This window comes from Haliotis cracherodii, unplaced genomic scaffold (assembly GCF_022045235.1).
Source record: "Haliotis cracherodii isolate W230 unplaced genomic scaffold, xgHalCrac1.p SCAF_4, whole genome shotgun sequence".
NCBI lineage: Eukaryota > Metazoa > Mollusca > Gastropoda > Lepetellida > Haliotidae > Haliotis > Haliotis cracherodii.
In genome coordinates this window covers 9,098,212-9,122,823 of record NW_027266297.1, presented here as the reverse complement: position 1 = coordinate 9,122,823, position 24,612 = coordinate 9,098,212, and the positions used below count along the sequence as shown (strand labels likewise).

General features: G+C 39.1%; 1 protein-coding gene across 1 annotated transcript; it reads left to right on the top strand.

The window, feature by feature from the left end:
- Positions 1-46: 46 nt before the first annotated feature.
- On the top strand, positions 47-24,159 carry LOC139478509 (ubiquitin carboxyl-terminal hydrolase 14-like). The gene is made up of 18 exons (XM_071260999.1): positions 47-127; positions 1,802-1,947; positions 4,515-4,547; positions 5,275-5,379; positions 6,029-6,132; positions 7,633-7,691; positions 9,128-9,258; positions 10,209-10,283; positions 11,463-11,530; positions 12,396-12,478; positions 14,929-14,960; positions 15,134-15,199; positions 18,351-18,443; positions 20,275-20,400; positions 20,661-20,742; positions 21,607-21,714; positions 22,237-22,311; positions 22,695-24,159. Exons 1-18 carry the CDS (start codon positions 112-114, stop codon positions 22,769-22,771), a joined length of 1,479 nt encoding a protein of 492 aa, XP_071117100.1. The 5' UTR covers positions 47-111; the 3' UTR covers positions 22,772-24,159.
- Positions 24,160-24,612: the final 453 nt, after the last annotated feature.

Here is a 24,612-nt window from a genome sequence, read left to right as displayed (position 1 = left end):
TATTCTTAGAATATTTACCGCGGGATTAAATAAATATTCCACGCACGCGTGGTTGAAACTTCCTGTAAATCCTAACTTCCTGTGACATGCACGATTTGAAAACCGAAGAAAATGCCAACATTTAAAGGTTTTCCGAGCATGATTGTTGTATTACACGAGTAGTAATTAGATTGATACATAAATCATTTCTTTATGCTATGTCTTTTTTCGTGAGTTTTAAAGAAGCGATGGCCAGGCTTTGAGAACAATGAAGTGTTCGGATTTGATCAAACATTACCCCAGAATTCGCTCACGTTCAATAAGTTCGTCGTATGCCGGTTCGGATAAATGTTATCGTAAATGTGTCTCATTACTACTTTTTCATTGATTTGGTTCCTAGTACATTGATGTATGACATTTAATACATAATTTGATCACTGAAATCAAACTGAAGAAATTTATTTTTTGATAATGCTGATTACTGTCTTGTAATTTTTCTCAAATTATATTTTTGAATAGTTTCAGTCTTTTTTAACATGCATTTCACATAAGTAAAAATGTGTAGTGTCAGTCGGGCTCTTGGCAACGCTGAAAGTTTGCTGCCAGTCTGTTCTTAAAACTTTTCGATCATCTTGTCATTTTGAGATCTCTTCTTAATTAATTTGATTAGACTGGGCAAAAAAACCCCAGACAGTCATGATGATTTGGTTATTTATAAAACTATTATAACAAATATCACATGTTATAGACTGTTTGTAGTGATCATTGTCAGAACATTTTTTTCTAAAAAAGACCTTTTAAATTGTTAAACTAAGGGGAAAAATAATGGCTGTGCATGGTTAGACTGGAATTGGGGGTCACATATGGCCCAGTCGTTTAACATGTTTAAGGCAATTTGCTGTACAGTGCTGTGTATGTTAGGAGTGCCACTCAGCTAGAAATCTATGGTCGTGTGTTCAAATGCTGGTTGCCATGTTTGTTTCTGGGCACAATACCTGTGTGAGTGGGTTTCATCAGGTTTCTGTAAATTTGTACCCCAAACAAGTTTGTACCATAGATATTTCATACCCCTGGAAAATATGTTACCCTAAAGATAAATGTATACTTTTAAATATATCTTTATGAAGGTTATATTATTGTCGTATTACATATTTTTTTAATATGTTTTTAATCATCTGATTTTTTTTGAAAGGCCATGTTCTTCTGTTACTGAGAACAAGCTATTAAGTTAAGCACCATATGTTAATCCTTTTGAAATAACTTATTGCCCCATCAATTAATCTTCACTTCATCAGGTGTTATTGTTAAAAACACATCTATCTCCATTCCATCCGCTACTGCTACTGTCCATAAGTAATTGTTCACTAAAAAAAGTGTTTTCTTAAACGTTAAACAGATTGTTCAAATAGCCTATTGCCCCTCTGCAGTTAAGATGATGGACTCTTCCATTTAGTGCGGGATTTAGGTCAGGTCGTTCTTTTATTGAGGTTTAAATCAAAATAAATAGTTTATGTACATACTGATGTAACATACTTTGCTTGTTGCTTAGGGTTATCAAATTTCTTCTGATTTTTGGTACGGAATTTCTCAGGGTACAAATTCATTTGGGCGAGACCAGCAGGGAGCTACCATGCAAACTTTATTGCTAGACTTGCTTTTATACAATCTAGATTGGGTCTGTTTTCATAAAATACATACCGGTATTGTTCAACAGTCATGGTGCAGGACTATGGGGTAGTCTTTCTTCTATCATTAATTTCTACTGTAAATTTGTAGTACATTATCTGTTTAATTTCATAAATACAAAAATGTTATTTTTCAGTTAATGTGAAGTGGGGAAGGGAGAAGTTTGGAGATGTGGAGTGTAACACTGATGAGCCTCCGGTGGTCTTCAAGGCCCAGCTGTTTGCCTTGTCCGGGGTCCAGCCTGACCGTCAGAAGGTCATGATGAAAGGAGCTGTTCTCAAGGTAGGCAGTGTTTTGTGATACAGGTTTCTGACTAGTAGAAATACTGGTCTTTGATATTGACTGGGAATTCCAGACCCTATCAACATATCCTTAATTGCCTTTTAGTCCAGTGTTACCAGTCCCCCCCTAATTTTAGCCAGTCCCAACTTTCAACAAATAATAAAAACGTATGGAAATTATTTGGTTTTAATTCTTTCAACATCATGTTCAGTGCAAAGATGTCATCTCTGAAGTAACTTACCGGTAGTTAGATCTATACATCATTCACACAAACTTCAGTCACAATTTTCTCTCTTTTTTTTAAAAAAATATTTTGAGACAAAGTCGTTACAAATGGATATTTAACCTAGAAATAGACAAGGGGAAACCCTGATGGTAACAGACAAGCTGACTTTGTTTAAAAAAATGTACTTATATGATTATAACCGATGTTTTGTTCAACAACAAAGATTTATAAAGTACTGTATTTGCCTGTCCACGGGGACTGGCAGTCACATGAATTACCGGTCCAAGCCAGATTTTACCGGTAAAAAACTGGTTATTACCGGTAAACAGGAACACTGTACTACAGTGTAATCTGAAACTGGAAGGACATTTGAAACAGAAAAAGAACATGCCAAGTAATTGTATATCACAATAATTACCTTTACATTTAGGAGATAAACATACAGTATATTTACATCACGGTCAGGCTATTGTAGGAAGAGAGCCCCAAATAACATGCACAGGTTAATCTAATACATCAGCCTGACCGTGATATAAATATACCCATGCTACTGAGGAGATAAATATACTGTGGTTTCAATATACAGCTAGGTTACCTGTTGATTTGACAACGCTAAATTGAATTTGGAAACAAATTTGCAAGGAATGTTAAATTTAGCGAAGTTAGTCTACAGGTAAGCTAGCTCTACATTGAAAACACAGTATGTGTATCTCTAGTCTACCATGACTAAATTAAATGTGAACTCTTTTGTGTCATCAAATATATTGAGTGAAGTGGTATGGGTTGATCCAGTGTTTAACATGTTTAGGGGGTTGTCTATCAGCATTTACGGAATCACTGACAACAGCCTTTAAACAAAATATGGAGCTCTATATTCTCAAGCAGTACACATTAATACCTCACCGGAACTTATGTACTGAAAGCATGTAGTACTGCAACTTCATAAGCTAACATGATCTAGGGACCCTTAAAGAAATCTCTGCAAGCCTTGCAAAGGTTTTGTTCTACACAGTATGTCACTATCATGACGTCATATCGCTCTTTGTGAAGTGAAAGATATGATGTCAGTCATATAGAAAAGTGCCAAATAACAAACTCTGTTGTCCTCCAAAGTGGAAATACTTTCTCTTTGTAGATTTGTATAATGTTTATGCACGTAATGTATTGCCTTTTAATGTTGTAGTCACCGCAACTTTACTTTTTGTACATGTAATTATTTCGACAATTACTGCAAAAGAAGTATTATTCTAAAAATATTAGCTTCCATGGTGATGCTCCCGTCAAATCAGCTATTTCAATCAGAGGATTTTTTGTGTGATTTGATACCTCAAATAGACCACACAAAATCAATTATTTTCCAAGTTTATGGTAAAATGATGTTTTAACCATGTTTGTAATCCCCATTATTTGCAACCAAGACTTCACCTGAAGCAAAACCATTTAGTTTTTGACTGTACACAAGATAACATTATTTTCCAAAAACTGTACCCAAGAATAGTGTCTGTATTGTGTATATTCTACATAAGAAAATACAGTATTCAAAATAGAAACATGTAAAAATCCATACGAGGGCATCTGTTTGTTGAATGGGATTGTTGCACGTGCCATGATCCCTGTTGCATACATGGCTTTGAGGGATCATTCTTTAATTGAAGCCCCTTTTGTCATGTGAATCATGTTAACATCTGATTTTATCATGTTGTGAGTCGGTTTCATGATATGATCAGTCAGGATCGCCTCTTGGGAAATATGGATATTTATAACAACTACAAAATGTGCATTTTCGCATACTTTGGAAAAACGCAATTCGCTGTGCAGAGTTAAATCCCTTGGGCACGCCAGAAATATATGATAGTGGGTTCGAATCCCGGTTCACCCCAATTATGGTTGTAGGTTTGTCAGCACCATACCCGTGCTCGTGGGTTTCACCGAAGCGGTAAACGTTTGAGACCTGCATCACTTTGGGCTTTCCTCCCACATTAAGCTGACATGCTGTGATATAACTGGAATAATGTTAAAAGCGGCGTTAAACCCAACTCACTCACTTTAGAAAAATCACTGAAGTGCCCATAAGATGACTTTGCATGCTCTGTGTACAAGTGTCCCCAATCACTGAGTGCATTACTGATTGAGTGATTCCCAGCTACTCTTTTTTTTTTTTTTCAAAAAGAAACAAATAAAATGTCCATGATATTACACTATATTTATGTTTTTCTTAACAAAAATGGTATTGAATGGTTGAAAACAGTTCCGAAATGCTCAAATTTTATTACACAATACTTATTAATTTTAAATCAAATTTGTTTGGATATACTTTCTAATGCCCTTATTTTGATTGCAGGATGATGAATGGGGAAATATGAAGCTGAAAGATGTAAGTCCTCAAATATGTATCTCATGCTTCAGCTATACATGATACAGTCAAGTCCCGTTAATCCGACTTGATTGGTTGCATATGATTATGTCAGATAAACGAAATTAAGTAGTATCAACGTTCTTGATTGAAAATCATCGGACAGCTACACGATAGATAACAATACAAACACTAATTGTACATTAATTGTTTATTGTTAAGCAAGTTTATCTCTGCAGCTGTTGTAATATGCAGCTTCCAGCCGACTCGTCTCGCATCAAAACATGGGCTGTGTACTCGTGGGCAGATGACCGCAGAGTAGGCTGATCACTGTGTCTTATCGAGACTGATTAATGAGTGATTTCGGTAATTCATTGCAAATTAGATGTTTCGGAGTCAGAGTGTGAGACTGTCGGATTAACAGGTCGAAATAGCACTGATTTAATCAGTTTCCATAATTAGTGTCAGAGAAAGCCTATTATCGGATTAACGAGTGTCAGATTAAGGAGACTTGACTGTATTATAGTGTATATCAAATATTAGAATTGTTACTATGGTTACTATGGTCAAATTTACAAGCATGATCAATGATAATTGAAAGACGTCATCTTGGGACTACTTAATTTCACATTGTATTAAATCTACACCTATTATCTTTCCATCTGGACAGTTAAATAAATAAAAAGCTTTCAAATCAAAATAAAATCGGGACTGGAATCTTGTGACATGATGGCTGGGTGTGCTGCAGGGCGCCATGCTGCTGATGATGGGGACTGCGGAGGAGCTGCCCCAAGAGCCTACCGAGAGGCCCATGTTCGTGGAGGACATGAGTGAACAGGAACTAGCATCAGCGGTATGTACACCAACACTGGAGATTCTGGGTTGGAATAGGTCCCAGTAAAACTGCTGGATGTGAGAGGTCACGAAATGGATCGGGTGGTCAGGATTAGTGACTTTGTTGGTTTTGGTTTTGGCGTGGAATTTATTTATTTATTTTTTTGAATAATTCTTATTGCAGTTTCAGTGGTTACATACACAGTGATATTTACATATATAGCATTATTAACATTTTGACACCGCATATTTGGAGGATAGGTCTTGATCATGTAGGATTGAGCAAGATGTTCTGGCATGAAAGTAGTTAATACTTTGGTTTTGGCGTGGAATTTTGCTCACAATATCAATCACTGGATTGTCTGGTCAAAACTAAGGACCTTTTTGTTTACTCGATGACTTACAAGCTGTTGTCAAAAGGCTGGAACATTGCTGAGTTTGGCATTAAGTAACACACACATGGTAGACCAGGGTCATACAAGTGACAAGTGCTTCTATTTATTTAACCCTTTTCAGCGAAAAGTACTCAAGTTTTGGATTTGTCAAAGTGCTTGAGTTGTCCTAACAGTCCTTGAAGAGTTCTTGAAGTTTAATAGGTACAATTCACCACTTGATATTAGTAAAAGCTTAAAACGAAGAATGCTGTGTAATATCTGATTGTCCTTCAGATGGCCCTCCCGGCTGGTCTGACCAATCTGGGCAACACATGTTACATGAACAGTGTAGTGCAGTGTCTCCGAGCCGTGCCAGAACTCACAGATTCACTCAAAAGGTAAACACTTGGAATAAACAGTGTAAGGCTTAAAAAAATGAAAGAATTGGTTCTCAGGCAATGATTTTGACAATATAGTGCTTCAAAAAGCATAGTGTGGAAAGGAAGTCGCAAGTTTGAAACTGATACCGCAAAGCTTAAGAAAGCTTTTACCAAAGTGGCTAACGTTGACTTCCTGTTAGTCATTTCATTGGTCGGTCATAGTTTGCGAAAGGTTGTTCTGACGTCACCTGTAATGGGATGTCCTCAATGATAGCGAGAACTTGTACCTGATTTTAATGAGATTGAGGTAATCTAAGCATGTGATTAATCCTGTTTTCTTTATTTAAAGCATTAATTGTTTATTGTTGAGCAAGGTTATCTCTGCAGCCGTTGTAATATGCAACTACCAGCCGACTCGTCTTGCATCATAACACGGGCTGTGTACTCACGGGCAGATGACCACGGAGCATGCTGATCACTGTGCCAGATTAACAAGACTGATTAATGAGTGATTTCAGTAATTCGTTGCATATTAGTAGTGTCGGAGTCGGAGTGCGAAGCTGTCGGATTAACGGGTCTAAATAGCACTGATTTAATCGATTCCCATCATTAGTGTCAGGTAAAGCCAATTGGCGGATTAACGAGTGTCAGATTAACGAGACTTGACTGTAACTGTGTACTATATTGGATCACATTGTGTTTAGGATTTTTTCTTTTTTTGAAATGGAAATGAAAACGAAACGTGTGCCAGACGTTTTGATGATGCGAGCGGTGCCTGATAACCAAGACTATTATTTTTTTATCCTAACTGATAAAACATTGGTTCACTGCATTGTAATCAGAACCATTTATTTTGTGTTTGCGAACATGTGTTTTATATTTATTAATCAGTGTGAAAATAATGGCTGAATAGTACAGATCTCTAGCTTCATGTCATACACACAACTACAGGCTGTTTCTTCATCGTCCCGGTCCCGTCTCTTGTTCATTATTATACCACAGTAAAAAACAATGTGTTCGTTTATCCTCAAAGCATAACTTCTAGTGCCTTGCAGCATGTAGTGTCATACTTCATGTTATGCACTTCACTTTTTATTGGCTGTTCATTCATCCTCCCTGCATACCTTCATGTTGTTATACTGTTCAAAGCAGAGTAATACCCAACTCACTCACTCACTCTAGTCCCTTGCATCGTAGTGTCTTACTTCATGTCGCACACATAACTATTGTCTATTCCCAGTAGGGATGACAGGTTAAGATTTGTCCACAGCCACCTATCCTGGTTGAAAGAGGCGACTTAATGGATTACATGGTCAGGGTCGGTGACTTGGCTGATGGGTGTCACCATCCCCCAAAGGCATTGATCTTTGTTCATAATATCAATCACTTATTGTCTGGCCTTGATTATTTGGAGGTCACCATCATACAGCTGGAAATCTGGGGAGTGCAATGTTAAATAACAAACAAGATGTAGCTAGAGATTCTACACTGTATAACAGTTTTTTCACGTCCCTTCAGGTACACTGGTGGTCTCACAGTGGCGGGAGCCATTGCCCCTGCGGATTCCATCACAGCAGGTAAAACACCCAGTGACACTAACTGTAGATCTGTATGTGGTGCTATGACCATAGGCCCATCTTTGTGGATATTCCAACCTAATTTTTTGTCAATTGAGCTTTTTTCCAAATCTTTTCATGTGTTTAATCAAGTTTCTCTCTTGGTTTGATGCACTTTGTGAAGTAAGACCAGTTTTATCACAATATAGATTTTGATTATCGATCAGATCGTCTTGACTGGGTGCTGCCATTTTGTTAAAAGCAAATGCAGACAGACAGGTTGCGAATGCAAGTGATACAAGAGGTGGAATCTGATTGGGCAATAGGAGAGGACATAGAAGGGACATAATTCGTAATAGCCACTGGTGGCGCTCTGATCTAGCCCAGAAATTCCAGCAGAGTTCAGACTGGACTTTTACAGGCAGTTACCTCCCTTGCCTTGATAAGATGGATGATGACCAGTGTGATGTATATGAGACACCTGGGTGTATCAGTGGACCTTACTCATGCTGTCACCCACTGCCTGCCAGAATGATGCTGGCGTGACCCATTTGGCTTATTGCTGTTTACACAAGATCTGATGATTCCCTTTGGTGGGATTCCAAGGTGTTAAAAGCTCTGTGAAATAGCAGTCAGGTTGTAAGGGTCTGTGGCTGATTTTCACAGAGTATTGTCATGTCCCAACAGCTATCAACTGGTTTGTCAGGCCCAGACATGAGGACCTACAGGCAGCAATGATGCAGCTGCAATATTGCTGACTGGCATGAAGAACATCTCCCACAACCAGTTCTGTATGACTCCTGCTGCCTATGTGTGTTGATCATGATGATGTGTGTGTGTTGATGATGATGATGTACATTAAGTGCTCCAGATAGATGCCGTATCGGTGTATTGTATGGGTGAAAACTAGTCAAATATGGACAGATTGCAAATTACAACCATATAAAATACAATACCAAACACTCTCATAATTAATTGTCAGTGTACCATGTCTATTTATTCTCAAAAGGTTTCTTCGAAACATTAAACTTCTGTTTACCACACCAGGCATTAGCTTTCGCTTAAACTGGAATTTGTCATTTCCTGTGTGCAGCAAATGGTTTTCCTCCCAGTCCTGCATTGTGATTGGCTAATGAATAATACTCTTGAATTCTTTCGTCTACATTAGTTTGGCACCAAAATCTGAATGTACAACACAAGGTCTTTGAATGATGTTGGTGCAATTTCATACAAGTATTCGTCAATTCTACAAAGGAGCAGTACAGTACTTTAAAAATATGTCTGGTACTCGTCAGTTCTGACAATGACCAGTACTGTACTCATATGGTTTAAAAACCTTTCTGGAGTACTGTACATTGTGTGTGTTGATTTGATGATGACGTACTTTATATGTGCGTTGATGATGTTGATGAATGATGATGATGATGATGATGATTTATGTGTGATGTGCCTGCTAGCTCTGCGAGACCTGTACAAGACAATGGAGATGTCGTCATCCGCCATCCCGCCCATCATTTTCCTCCAGGTGCTGCACATGGTGTTCCCCCGATTCGCTGAGAAGAGCGAGCACGGTGGCTACCAGCAGCAGGTAACCATGACAACACCAGTACAGACGGGGGGGCTATATTTTTAATTTATCCTGCATTACATATTGGACATTGCTCTTACTACCGAAGTCCTAACTGGAAATGAATGACGATCTATCAGCATCTTCAGTAACTCTTTGCTAACATGCCTCCATGTCCCTCATGACATCTGGCGTTGGACGTTAAAAACATTCCATAATCAGAGTATTATGTCTATTTTATGTACTTATCCTGCATTACCCAAGGACCCTCCTGTGACTTATGTCTTCCTCCCCACTGTACAATCAGTCCTGAGGGACGTTCGAAGACAATAATGACATATAGGGGGCGTGTCTTCTGACACCAGATGTCACAAGGGTCATGGAAGATAAGTATGTAAAATAAACATTATACTCTGATTATGGAATATTTACCTATTGAAAACACCTTCACCATGTTGAGGATAATGTACACGTAACTGGACTTTTTTTACAAATAATGTATTGCTGGCTAGAACCAATGTTTGTAAGGAATGAGTTATCAGACTTAAAATACAGCATCAAAATAGCAAAATACTGTGATCAGATATAAAATACAACCAGAATGTAAAACAATATAAAGAATAAGTGGAAATAGATATGACATGGGATGATACTACATGGGAATCATTAACTTTGTGCTTTGATATACATACTGCATTTGAATTGCCCGTATATTCGTACTGCATGTGCATTTTGTGAAATTTGGTCATTGGAGCCAGTACATGCGTAATTCACATACCAAGAATTAATGCATGAGCTTAACATTTGCATTGCAGAAAGTAGGTCAGTAAATTGATAATCTATAGCTGAAACAATAGAGTGACGTCATAGTAACGTATTTTAAGATATTGATTGATCTTCACTTGAGTGTAACAAGTATTGACTCAATCATGTTATTTGACATTTTTGATGGTCTTGTATATTAATCCCAGGATGCCAATGAATGTTGGACAGAGATTGTTCGAAGTTTGCAACAGAAACTGCCAAGCATCAAGTCTGGTGGAGAGGTAAGAGGGAAATATATATGTGCAGTAGTCAAACATCTATGTACAATAGTCAAACATCTATGTATGGCAGTCAAACATCAATGTCTTGGTAGTCAAACATCTATATATACAGTAGTCAAACATCTATTTATGGTAGTCATATGTCAGTATGGTAGTCAAACATCTATATATACAGTAGTCAAACGTCTATTTATGGTAGTCATATGTCAGTATAGTAGTCAAAGATCTATGTATGGTAGTCAAACATCTATGTATGGTAGTCAAACATCTATATAGTCTAGTCAAATGACTATATAGTCTAGTCATTCGTTTATGTTGTATAATCAAATGTCTGTGTATGGTAGTCAAACATTTATGTATGGTAGTCAAACATCTATGTATGGTAGTCAAACATCTATGTAAGTCAGTCTGATATCTATTTTCGGCAGTCATATATCTGTAAGGCAATCAGACATCTGTGTATGGTTGCAAAACATCTATGCACTGCAGTCAGTCAGTTATCTATGTACAGTAGTCAAACATACGTGTGCATGTGTAAAGTTACTATCTAGGTTTTTCTGTGTCTTGTGATATTGTTGCCTAGTTAAGACAGCTAAGCTGGTCCTGTAATAGTGACATTTATCAGGAGCCAATCAGTTAAGGTTACCTGAGACTTATAACGTATTACATTCACACATAACCACCACACTTTTGGAAGCCAAGTTTGTGTAACCTATTTCGTGCTTAGTCATTCTTCAGGAGTGGAAAATGGGTAGGTAAGTTGATTCGCTGTGCTTTGGGCACGCAAGAAACCTATGATTGTGGGTTCGAATCCCGATTCGCCCCGATTATGTTTCTAGGTTTGTCAGCACCATACCCGTGCTCGTGGGTTTCATCGAAGTGGCAAACGTCTGACACCTGCATCAGTTCGGGCTTTCCTCTCACATTAAGCTGATATGCCATGATGTAACTGGAATAATGTCAAAAGCGGCGTTAAACCAAATTATTCATTTGTCTGTGACCAGACATACAAAAAAAATATCGAAGACTTTATGTTCCCTGGTTCAAAACCATTTAAAAAATATTGGATATGACAAAATTGATGTTTGATCATGTATTTCTTTTCGATGAAAAACTGTTCATTAAACCACTCTTTGTCACTCGATCACTGTGTGTACAGTAGATACTGCTATGTTTCAGGGTTCTGCAGGAGCTAGCGCTGGCAAAGGTTTTATTGACCAGTACTTGGGTGGAGAGTATGAAGTTGTGTATCCTTTCTGGCTTATAGTATTGAACATGTACAAGGACGAGGTAGGATGAGGGTTCTTGTTTGCCCACTGGAAATGTCAAAACTTAATGTTACAGAACATTTGAAATATTTATTGGAATCATTGCTGTTGTTAAAAAAGAATAAATTTACTTGTTGTTTTATATGAGTATCTGATGATGTTACAAGAGGCTGACTGCTATTTACAATGTAATGTATGTATGTTTTTTAATGGTAAAGTGGGAATTTGTCACAGTAGTGCAATTGAATAACAATCATATTTTTTCACTTGAAAGCCATCTCCTTGAGGCAAGGGAGTCAACTGACCATCAAAGTTATATTTTGGCTGGACTAACGAGTCTTAGTCCAATGAAAATCGTCTCCCACGTTCAGAAAGTGCCATGCAGATTTCGGGTGATTGCAGGATTTACAAAGCATGTGTACCGTCAACTTAGCGTCAACAGATATTTTCCAAATCTATTTATGTTTTTAATCAAGATGCTCACATGATTTGATGCACTTCGTAAAGTAAGACCCATTTCATTACAAGAAAAACTTGATTATCAAATAGACCTTCTTGACTGGGTGCAGCCATTTTATTTGAAGCAAATGCAAGTGATATGAGAGGTTGAATTTGATTGGTCAGTAGGAGGGACATAGAATGTACAGAACTTGTAATAGCCACAGGTGGCGCTACGATTGAACCCAGAAATTCTGGCCTAGTTCGGCAAGGGTGGAAACTGAATTTTTACAGTCATTTAACTCCCTTGCCTCGGGCGGATTGAAGTCATACAGATTTTGAAAATAGCTATGTCAGAAACAGTCTTGACAATACTGGCTTTGGACATCCTTAACTCTTGCCTCAGTATGAAGTGTACAGAAGCTCCCGAGGAGGAGGAGAAAAAGTCTACAGAATCCTTCCTGCAGCTCAGCTGTTTTATAGAAAAAGGTAGAAATTGTAAAAATGTCGCGATTTGTTTTGCATCCTTGTGATGTTATGAAGTGTTGTCCAACACAACCTGCTGATTAAGGACACATATTTGCTCCTGCCAGGATCTGGTGATTTTGGGCTTAAGTCCCAGTTTCTGATCCTTCGTTTGTCAGGTACATACATATGCTCATAGGTCTCAACAAAGTGACCAATGTCTACAGTCCACGTGGCTTTTGGTTTTCCTTTCACGCAAAGCTGACGCTCTGTTATGTAACTGAAATACTGTTCAAGAGGCATTTGATCCACTTAGGACACTGAATGTTTTCTTTCTACAAGCTGTCTACAAGTAGCATCCCTGTGAAGATCTGGATTGGAAATGGTCTTCAGCAACCCTTGCTTGTCCTAAAAGGCGACTAATGAGATCGGGTGGTCAGGTTTGCTGTCTTGGTTGATGCATGTCATCATATCCCAGTTGTGTAGATTGATTCACACTCCAGATCATTCACAGACTGCAGACATATAGAGCTGGAATATTGTTGAGCGCATCAATGAACAACAAACTATAAAGAGCTTCATTGTTGTATTTATAAGTATTATTTTACCTTTTTCTGAGTCATACTAATTTGCTTGTCTCTTCTTATTCTGAAAAGATAGTAAAAACTTCCTGTGCTGTGTTCCCAGTGAACAGAATAACATCTCACCCAAACACACCCATCTCATGTGCAGGTGCACTGGAACCACATGACCGACAGCTTGCTGTTTGGAAACATTTTTCTTTGTTTTCAATCCGAACCATCCTTCTCAAAATTGACCACAGCCTTTTGGAGACCTCAGGACAGACCATGTGATCAGTCTGGTAGAGGACCCAGATGGTCCTGCGCTTATTGTTGAAAGGGAACTGATTAACGACTGGGACCTTCCAACCCCAGTTATTTAACTACAGCCATCTTCTATAGGTGGAAGACTGGCAAGATATTGGAAAAAGTGGGACATCCTGGATGACACGTTTGTTTCTAACATTCTCAGAAAGGGCTACAGTCCAACTGTATTCAAGCAAACCCCTCTCACTCAATCTGCCGATTGTTCAATATCCGGACACACTGCAATCAAGCTCATCAACAAGTGGAGCTACTCAGACTCCAACTGAATTTGGAACTACTTACACAGTTAGGATGAGGAAGAGAATGTGTGGATGTCAACTTTTTTATTATGAGGAACACAACCTTTCTGAGTATATGCTTACTCCTTCATCAGGTGATGTGTTGTGTTCCTCTTAATAAGGAAGTTGACATCCATAAATTCTCTTCCTTATGTGTATCACTTCTAAATGCCTTTCAAAGAACAGTTAGGATGGTTAGTCAATCAGAAGTCCAACGATGTCAAGTTCTTGAGCATCAGGTTCCTGTCGGCGCAGAACATTATTCAAGTTCCAAAAGATCGATGGATCAAAATCCATAGTTATCATCTGGCCGCAAATCACAAACAGGCATCAGTCAATCAGTGGCAAGTGAGCTAAGGTCTACTCACTTCTGCCCAAGCTCTGACAGTACATGGCAGAATTCACCTGCATCCCATACATAGCTTCTTCAAATCGTTAAAGGGTTGTCATAAGAGGCAACTTACAGGATCAGGTGGTCAGGCTCCCTGACTGGGTTGATGCATGTCATCGTATCCCTAATGCATGAATCGATGCTCATGATGTCAATCACTGGATTGCCTTGTCCAGATTTGATTATTTACAGACCGCCATCATATAGCTGGAAAAGTGCTGAGTGTGGCGTTAAACAACAAACAAACAAACAAATCTCAGTTCAACAAGAATTCACACTTTGACTTCACTCACTCACTCACTCACTCACTCACTCACTCACTCACTCACTCACTCACTCCAGTGGAGAGACAGGAATCAGATGATAAGAACAGTCAACTCAACTGTGGCCTTCAACATAAACCACCAAGGCATGACACGGTCGGCAACTCTTCTGAGGTTAACATTTTAGCTGTATGAATTAACACAGATGTACTGAATCGAAAGATCAAAGCAAGACACATACCAGGAGTGTCCAATGTCCAACAGAAAGCTTGGGACTTCAACATAGTGCTGCAACATCTTACCAGTAATTTATGAATCACTAGAAGAAGCCGACTTCGACATAAGATACCTTGTTTCTCCTGGAACTAGCTACATCATGTACTCGATTTCTGTTTAGACATCAGTGAACATGCATTGGCCCATTTCAGTTTGAACGATATTCTATGCACGCTTTATCAAATTCTGGTGTGCCTTCATGTGAGAGGCGTGTGTTTCTGTGAGATGTTTTTCTGTTTATTAAGAACACTGCACAAGCGTTTCCACTACATTTCGGGAATAAGAAGAGATAAGCAAACTAGTATGGGTCAGGATAAGTATAAATGACATTTTTATCTTAAAAAATCATTTAATAAGGTTTTGTTTTGTCTGTTTGCAGAGGTTAAATACATGGCCACTGGTTTACGAGGTGTAAGTATGATTGACTTGGCAGATAATAAGAGCCACCTATTTCTAATTTAAATTATTTTGAGAGCGCACTGGGCGCTTATTACTTCAAATACTGTAGTTTTGTTTTCTTATCTACACATCCATAAATGGGTTTTTTCAAAAATACATTTTGGTTTTATTGCTTCTTTTTGCAGAGATTAGAAGAAACAATTACAAAGAATTCCCCTACATTAGGAAGAGATGCTTTGTATACAAAATCTGTAAGTATTAAGCATGATGAGGGTATTCAGGTATGGCTACTTTGGCAGCTAGTGTGTCAGTTGCTCAGAGCTTGTTTAATGTCATATATAGAGAATACTACACTCATTCTCGTTAGATACCATTTTTACGAAACGAGTGGACTTTCTATGGTATCTGACCGAGCGAAAGCGAGGTCAGATACCATAGAAAGTTCACGAGTTTCGTAAAAATTGTATCTAACGAGAATGAGTGTGGTATTTTATTTATTACCCACGTTAAATATATAGTTAAGTGTAAATACATAACAACTTTCGTTCGTTGACAGACCAAACTGAAACCGGTTGCAAAATCTGGTTGCGCATGAATATTGATATATGACCAAATATGGGCATTGTTGACATGTTTATGCATACGCATTAACAACATGCGCCTGCTGTTCTGTTTGCAAACAAACCAGCACCGACGCTCAAGATCCTTTTGGAAGAAAGTCTTCAACTTATGGCAATTCAAGCGCCATGTTGTTAGTACGCTGGACACCGATAAGAAAATTTGAAATGTCACATTAGCGCCGCGCTTTGAATATCGGACCAACAGTCGGTCACACTGCCGGGGTCCTGTCTGTGCAATCAAAATGGTTCGGTTTCCTTGATCTATCAGCTGAATTTATATCATGTCCGTACCATTTTGGAAGAGGGAAATCAGACTGTTCGCCAAAGACATTCATGTTAACTGTACCACCCTTCACTGAAGACGTGAAAATCAACAAACTCAAGTCTGCTTGCATGTCAGTGACAGCTTCGAACGATCGAAGGGCAAGGTCGCCACCGTAATAAGAAAAGACAACCGCGATCCACTCACAGCATTTTACGCTAGAGATAGGGAATGTTACTGTTCACATTTGGGATGTTTGGGGCCACAAAATCAGAAGTCAGGCACACTTCCACGGAGTTTTCGAATGATTTTTATCGGAACTGTGAACTTTAAGTGATCTGGCCGTGCTGTCGTGTTCGTTCATTCATGAACAACACCTACCGAAACAGCGCCACAAAATACGCTTCAAAGGGGACACCGATGGCACAACCGGATCATCGCAAGTAAGTCTAGATATCTGTCCAGATAGTTTAAACAGACTTCATTTCACCACGCTTATCCTTTTACGTTAAATCAAATTGAAAGTTGCGAAAATGGTCGGGTGCGTCACGCTCAAGGGACGCGCTCGATCGGCAGTCGTACATTGTAAATCGATTTATAGATCTAGCTCGATTATACGTCTGTAGGAGCTCTATGCATAACTTATATTGAATGCAAACCGAATTTGATGCGTGTGACTATCTTGTTTGGTTTAATAAAGTGTTTGTAAATATCTCTCGTTCTCATGAATTTCTTCAGTTCTGCCTTGTAATCGCAAAATGAATGACGTCTCGCGATTTTTTATGAATGAAAAAAGTAGTCCCGGTGTGACAGAGGTCACGGTTATCCAATCAAAACGAATAAAACAAGGTCAACCTTGTACGACACACGTGTGACGTACGGATTTAGTATCTTACCACCTGTATCTTCACCACGTGGGTAATAAACACTTGTATTCAGCCAACACAATACTCCTCCTGCACTCACACATGTTGTCACTCAAGTGCCAGCCTAACCCAAACCATGGAGCGGTCGGGTAGCCCAGTGGTTAAAGCGTTCACTCGTCACGCCGAAGACCGGGGTTCGATTCCTGACATGGGTACAATGTGTGAAGCCCATTTCTGGTGTACCCTCCATGATATTGCTGGAATATTGCTAAAAGCGGCATAAAACCATACTCACTCACTCACTCACTAACTCAAACCAAGATGGCCACCGTAAAGTCATTCCCAAAGCATAGAAGGCAGTTTCATATTAGAGGGGAAGTTTCGTATCCACATATTAACACTTATGTGATTGTGATGGTTTGTACTTGTTTCTGCAGGGGTGCAGTGATTTGTACTGCAGGGGAAACTGTAATCCAATATCCAAACAATGAATAGGGAACGAATTAGTCCAAATATACTACCAGGGTACCCTCCACCCTATTACTCGACCATACCTGAGTAGATATTTAGAGATAGGTACAAACTGTCCGATTTGGAAAAGTTTTACTGTAGCCCTAAAATGTTTTTAGATACATGTGCAAAACGATCTGGTCATGCATACACTGAAGTTTACTGCATGGAGTTTTATCTTTAATCAAACATATAAAAGTCACAAGGAATGGGTGCATTGTCAGAAAGAAATCGGAACATTAGCATGATTAGTGACTTGTAGTGTAACCATAGGGTTTGAGATAATTTTTGTCTTTTAAACAATATATCGTGTGACTAACCACGGGTCCGGGTAGTTCTGTGGGTACCCGAGTCCTACTCAGGACCCACCTGACTCGAGTACCTGAGTTACCCAGCCCAGCCCTAGAACTAATCAAACATATTTAAAAAAAGCAGAAGTAATTTTACATATGCAAACATCCTTGATAAGTGTATTCTATCTCCATTTATTTATGGGGGCATTCGGGTAGCCTAGTGGTTAAGCGTTTGCTTGTCACGCCGAAGACCCGGGTTAGATTCCCGACGTGGGTACAATGTGTGAATCTGCTGTACCCCGCTGTGATATTACTGGAATATTGCTAAAAGCGGCATAAAATCAAACTCGCTCACTCACTCACCATTTATTTATGGTGAATACCCAGGACCTGTTCACCCTAATAGCTTTATGAAGTGACAGCACAAGCTCACTCTCTGTTATCCAGAATTTCTCTTGTTCATAATGTTTATTAACTTGAAAAGCTGTTGTGAGTCATTGGGAGGGATGTCCTTAGGCTACAAGATGTTCTGGTTGAATTATAAAACCCAGTACAGAAGCCATGCAAAGATTTGTTCGAGTACTTTTGACATTGTCGCATGTTTGTAGTAATGAAAGAACAGTGTAATTTGATTATTTTTAGAATCATGTTATTCAAAATGGTCTCAAAACAAAGTTATTGGTGGCGAGGGTATACATCATATTAACCTGAAGGGTGACATGTAAATTAGTGTTATACACATGCATACAAATACGAAGTAAGCAAGTTTCTTATTCATGAAAAACACATTTCCTCATGTTCAATGATATCTGTTTACTTTACAACAGCTCAATGGTAGTTCTTCTTTTCAGAGTAAGATAAAACGTCTGCCAGCATATTTAGCAGTCCAGTTTGTCCGGTTTTACTTTAAAGAAAAGGAAGCAATCAATGCCAAAATTCTGAAGGTAAGTCGCATATAACATTTATATTTAGGATTATAGCTTCTAAGTTGAATACAAATTCAATTACTTTTGGGGAGCCTGATCAGGGATTTGAACCCACGGTCTCAGAGTGAGGCACCACACAAGTGAGTGGTTGCCAGCGACCTGACCCACTCAGCCACCGAAGTTTAGATCACATACTTTTTGTACCCCTCTGATAAATGTAAATTGGCACTGACTGAAACATTGTCTATTTGTAAGTGACATGTTTTGTTTGTGCATTGGACATGTTATTTACAGTATACAGTGCGTTAAAGAGTTGATTCCCGAATTGAAATGCGAAGGTTAACCAAGGAATTGGCTGTACAGAACTAATTTGTGCGATCAGTAAACAGTTATGATCACAAAAATCAATACAATGGGTGAAAAATGTGGCAGCAGCAACATATTGCTGCACACTTGAAATATCAGTGCACTGGAAGGTATCCTGTGTCCGCTGGGAGGTATCCTGTGTGCACTGGAAGGTATCCTGTGTGCACTGGAAGGTATCCTGTGTGCACTGGAAGGTATCCTGTGTGCGCTGGGAGGTATCCTGTGTGCACTGGAAGGTATCCTGTGTGCGCTGGGAGGTATCCTGTGTGCACTGGAAGGTATCCTGTGTGCACTGGCAGGTATCCTGTGTGCACTGGAAGGTATCCTGTGTGCACTGGCAGGTATCCTGTGTGCACTGAAAGGTATCCTGTGTGCACTGGAAGGTATCCTGTGTGCACTGGAAGGTATCCTGTGTGCGCTGGGAGGTATCCTGTGTGCACTGGAAGGTATCCTGTGTGCGCTGGGAGGTATCCTGTGTGCACTGGAAGGTATCCTGTGTGCACTGGCAGGTATCCTGTGTGCACTGAAAGGTATCCTGTGTGCACTGAAAGGTATCCTGTGTGCACTAGAAGGTCTCCTGGGAGGTATCCTGTGTGCACTGGAAGGTCTCCTGGGAGGTATCCTGTGTGCACTGGAAGGTCTCCTGGGAGGTATCCTGTGTGCACTGGAAGGTATCCTGTGTGCGCTGTACAAGAAGATAAGTACCAAGTCAGGTCATAGAAGGCCTTGAATTGCCCTCATCTCGCCCTTTCATGGAGCCTTCTAGAAACTGCTACCTTAAGAAACATTTTGAATGAGGTAGTCTGTCCCAATGTGCCACCTACTGTAAACAAGGCTCCTCACAGTGATAACCCGTTCGCCGAGCTCTATAAATGTCATACACTGGATGGGAGCTTACAGCCATAACAAAGGGAGGTTACTCTAATTTATTTGTTGGGCAAAACCAAGCAACAACAGATAACATTCTATGAGCATTTCATTTGCTGTCACATATAATTGTCAGAATTAAGCTTCCACTATTTACTGCCACATGACAAATGGAACTTGTCTAAATCAGAAAACCTCTAATCTGGAGCTCAGTCAGTACCATGTTTTCAGGGCCAGATAAACTACCTTTATTTATCATCACGTTAGACCTGTCTAATCCAGACTTCCTTCACTCCTGAAATAAAAGAACTCTCAGGCTCCTTTAAGTGGAAATGTTCTTTTAGACCTTGGTTAGAGTAATACATGTTGTTCCAGTCATTCTATTGGTTGACGTGAGGTGACTAAATTTATTTGGGTGGTCAGACTCCATGACTTGGTGTCATGCATGACATTGTGACTTCTTGACTTGACTTGTTGCTCATATTATCCACCACTGGTTTGATTTTCCCAGACTTGTTTTTTTATGATATTATCAAGTGGTGATATGGATTGGATATTGCTGTCTACAACAATAAAACACACTGGTTGTATTAATATTGAACATTGTTTTATTCAGGATGTGAAGTTTTCAATGAATCTGGATGTGTATGATCTATGTACTGAAGAATTACAGAAGAAACTGATGCCAGTTAGAGAGAAATTCAAGGAAGAGGAGGACAGGCAGACTGAAGCCCTAACCAAGGTGAGAATAGACTTGTTTTCCGATTCACTTGAGACTTCCCTCAAGCTGTCACACCGTCAAATGACTTAAATAGTGTCACCAAAGTCTCTCACTTCCAAGCTGTGTCAGTTTGGACTCACTCACTCACTCACTCACTCACTCACTCACTCACTCACTCACTCACTCACTCACTCACTCACTCACTCACTCACTCACCTACCCACCCACTCACTCACTCACTCAGTCAAACTCTCATGTGTAGTTGGTTTGGTTGGTTGCAGGCCAAGTTGTCCGACAAGAGCGAGAAGGAGGAAGAGAGTAAACCCACGGAGAAGAAGACACTTCCCTACTGGTTTGAGGATGGTACGTCGGTTAGATGTGGCATGAAATGATGCAGCATTTTAAGCAGGTTTATTTTATAAAAATATATATTCCCCTCATTCAAATATAAATACCCAATAGGTTTGACTCAAGGGAGAAAAGTATATTGGACACCCAAAGAAACTCTGAACTACTCAATGAGAATTATGAAATTTGTTTAAATACTCAATGTCTCAAATTTTTGTTCTCTCAAACATGGTCCAACTCTTTCTTCTACAACTGACATCTGACGTTGGTTGTCATAAATGTTTGTTGAAGCATGGGAGTTGCAGTAGTGTATATGGTCACTTTTTTAACAAACACCTTCCCACCAAGCTATTCATATGCTATCTACCATGGTTGTCTATTCAATTGTTTCCATGATAAGGAATCGTCTAGACCTGTTCAGAGGCCGATGTTCGGCCCCTGCTATTGAGCAAATGTCAGTAAGAAATCTCAGATAAGAATTAAGAATATCCAATTCATGTTATTTGCTTAATTATCACTAATGTAAGTAGACATTGTGAATGTAAAACTTCTGTATTTCTGACCATTAGGTGGAAGAGGCCTTGATGCTTAGTTTTACATTATTGCAATGAATTGCATTGAATGCAATCTTAATATATTTTCCCTTATATGTTTTTCCTGCTAGGGGCTTTTGAATCCAAGATGATTCTGTTTGATATTCCTCTCATATTTCCCGCTGTGGTGTAAACCACATTCATTCACCCTGCCTTCAACACTATCTTAATTGTTAGTTGGGTGCTATGTTAGCTGGATAGTCAGGTGCTACATTATTTTGATTGTCGGTGTTGTTACTCTGATAGATGGGTTCTGTATATTTGAAGGCATGTTCTCTGTCTACAGACCCTGGGTCCAACAACAGTGGGTACTATGAACTGAAGGCAGTGCTCACACACAAAGGCAGGTCAAGTTCCAGCGGCCATTACGTATCCTGGGTGCACAAGAAGGGAGGTGAGATACTGATATATGGACAGGCTTCAAGCGCTCTGTCGCGCACCAGGATTTCCATTGATATTCACTAAAGTTTCCATAATTAGGAGGACAATTCAACTTTCAAAGGTCTATAAACCTCTCTTGAACATCATGTTATGTCCAAAACAAACTATTTCACAGTTACGCATTTCTTTATGTGAGAGGCTTCGAACTTGTTAATCAACCCTTGTATGTCCAGTTTGAATTTTTTTTTTTTAGAATTTTAAAAATTGTTTTGATGTTAATTTTGTTCGGAAGTTGATTATACGAGAGAACACATATCTCCTGCAATTAGGATCAGGTGGACATAATGTGTCCCAGCAGGCCTTGGTGGTGCTGATTGTTGCTCATGCTATCAACCACTGGTTTGATAAAGGATGTTGTTATGTAGCTGCAACACTGCCTACTGCAGCATCATTCGTGTGTGTACACTTGAGTTGAAACTCAGCTGTCTATGGTTGTGGCATGTTTTACTGATCTCCACTTCCATCTTGTCTTCAGATGAATGGATTATGTTTGATGATGACAGAGTATCTGCAGTTGCAGCGGAGGATATTCTCAAGCTGTCAGGAGGAGGTAGGAATATGTTTTGCTGTACATTGATTTTTAGAATTTCAGATTGTTTTAGAACATCTCTTTAGAGTCAGATGTAGGATTTTTACGAAAACCTTTGGCAGTGGGTAGTTGGGGAAATCTTGAAGTTTGTTCAAAGATAACTTGAAATTGTACTAATTTCATGCTGTAAATTTGTGTTTATTATTATATTGAATGTCTGTTTTGTTTAGTTTGTATTTTAAATACCTATTGTTTTTGGGTTTTTTTAAAAGTAAAAAAATTTTTAGGACGTTCATACAGATTAACCTGACTTGTAGTGATATAGCTTAATGTTCCAAGTACCACTGCCTCCAGGAGAGCATCATCCTTGATCAGTGCCAGTACCCATGTTAATGATGTTGCAGGTGACTGGCACTGTGCGTACGTCTTGCTGTTTGCTCCCCGGGTTCTGGAGGTAGAAGCTAATTCTATGGACAGCTGAAACATCTCGTCCGTCAACAGTGTGTTTCAATTGGCTGCAACCACCCCAGCGGTGCCCAACTCCAGCCACCCTCCACCAACCTATGGTTTTGCTTTCATACATGCAACAGCTAGGACCAAATACCACCTCACTGGTTGTGTGCTGTGTTTTGTTCCATAGATTGTACATACATTATCCATGTTCTGCTTCAAGTGCTATGTATCTAAGGCCCTGGAATGTGGATGGCTTAACACACATAAATACATCTGAGAGAATTGTCTTCATAATTTACTTATGAGATCTACCTCACAGCTTTCCTTGTTAATTGTGTCACAGTTATTCTCGGCATTTTATTTGCTGAATATTAAGGCTTCAAAAATTAAATGGCATGGACAATGACTTTTGAAAATTAATACAGGCAGGTTTGTAAACAATAAATTCAAGAAAGATCAATTGTAGGTTCATATAAATTCTAACCCGATCTTTGGATCTAACATTAGTAATGAATGCATGTGGGGTCTGAGAACCAAGAATATTTTCTGACCTTTTTAATATTTTTGTTGGCTTAATAGTTAATACCAATAGTCAGTGTTCGCAGTTGTCCCCATTCTTCCCCCTACACTGCTAGTGATAGATTAGGGGCGACAGGGACCAAACTCAATTCTAAGACTTCCACACATTCAGACATCACTCTCACTGTGGCCTGGGTTCACTCATTGTCAATACTTCACAGGTTGGTATTCTCGATGCTGCTCCGTCAAATGGCCGCCTAGCGTCGTAGTTGCTATTTTTAACCATCAAATAAAGCAATTGCCTGTTCCAAGCGAGAGGGAAGGTAGCGAGTGATCAGACAAATGAGCACTCACTCAGTTTACATTCCACAAACGGTAATATTTTTTGCATGACAACGCGTGGCTTGGCCTGCTCTGTGCAATGCATGAGTGTCAGGCAGTGGTAGATTTACATCATTTACAGAGAAGGGCTCATTTGACCTCCGTGAGTTATGAACAACCTCATTTCATTAGCATACTAGAAATAGACACGTGTCAGCACTTCACTGCATAGAGGCTGTAGATATTCACGGCTGATGGAGGAACACAGGGTATTCAACACCGTGAAGTATTGACGATGGGATTGACTGGACCTCTGACGTCAGTGTCAAACCTCCACGGACTCTGTTTGTTAACCCCATGAAATTGATTACGGAATGTGAGATGCATAATGTCATCCATTGTTTATGTAGGTATGTGTTGATGGAACAAGCTGACATGATTACAAATTAATGTATTTTTTAATTAAGCTTATTCAAATCTCTTTACAGCTGCGTAATTGATGTTAAATGACTTGAACATTGACGCTGTTGTAATATTTCTTCATTGGAAGTCAATAAACTTTCATTTGTATGATAACATTTAGTTTGTTCTCATTTGTAAATATCTTGCCTTGATCATGTCAGGATTGGGAACAACAAAAAGGACAACAAAAGATATTACGTGTGAAATGTACGATTATCTTTAGTTTCTTCTATTCAGATTTAACTTAACTGAGTGTTTCTAAAGCCACAATGAATTGTTAAATTGTCATCCACATTTTGCAGAACTGTATGCCAGGAGGCATTTTATGTTTTATAACAATGCATATACCTCTGTTCATTGACTGTCAAGGGATGTGAACCTGCAATGTTTGGTAGGACAATGTTTTCTTCTCAAAAGAAGTTAAAAACCACCAAACCTTTTCATAGGACTATTTTTAATTGATTATGGCTGGTGGTTATTTAAATCCACACCCTTTCAGTTGTAAGTGTGCTTTATTGACAACTTGTTTTGTATATCCGGCCTCATGGCCCATAGTACTAAATACAA

What these genes read in the sequence shown, in the direction of transcription:
- LOC139478509 (XM_071260999.1), top strand. An exon ending in TGAAAGGAGCTGTTCTCAAG is followed by an intron (nt 1,948 to 4,514) that starts GTAGGCAGTGTT and finishes TTTTGATTGCAG; the next exon opens with GATGATGAATGGGGAAATAT. An exon ending in TCCCTACTGGTTTGAGGATG is followed by an intron (nt 20,743 to 21,606) that starts GTACGTCGGTTA and finishes CTCTGTCTACAG; the next exon opens with ACCCTGGGTCCAACAACAGT.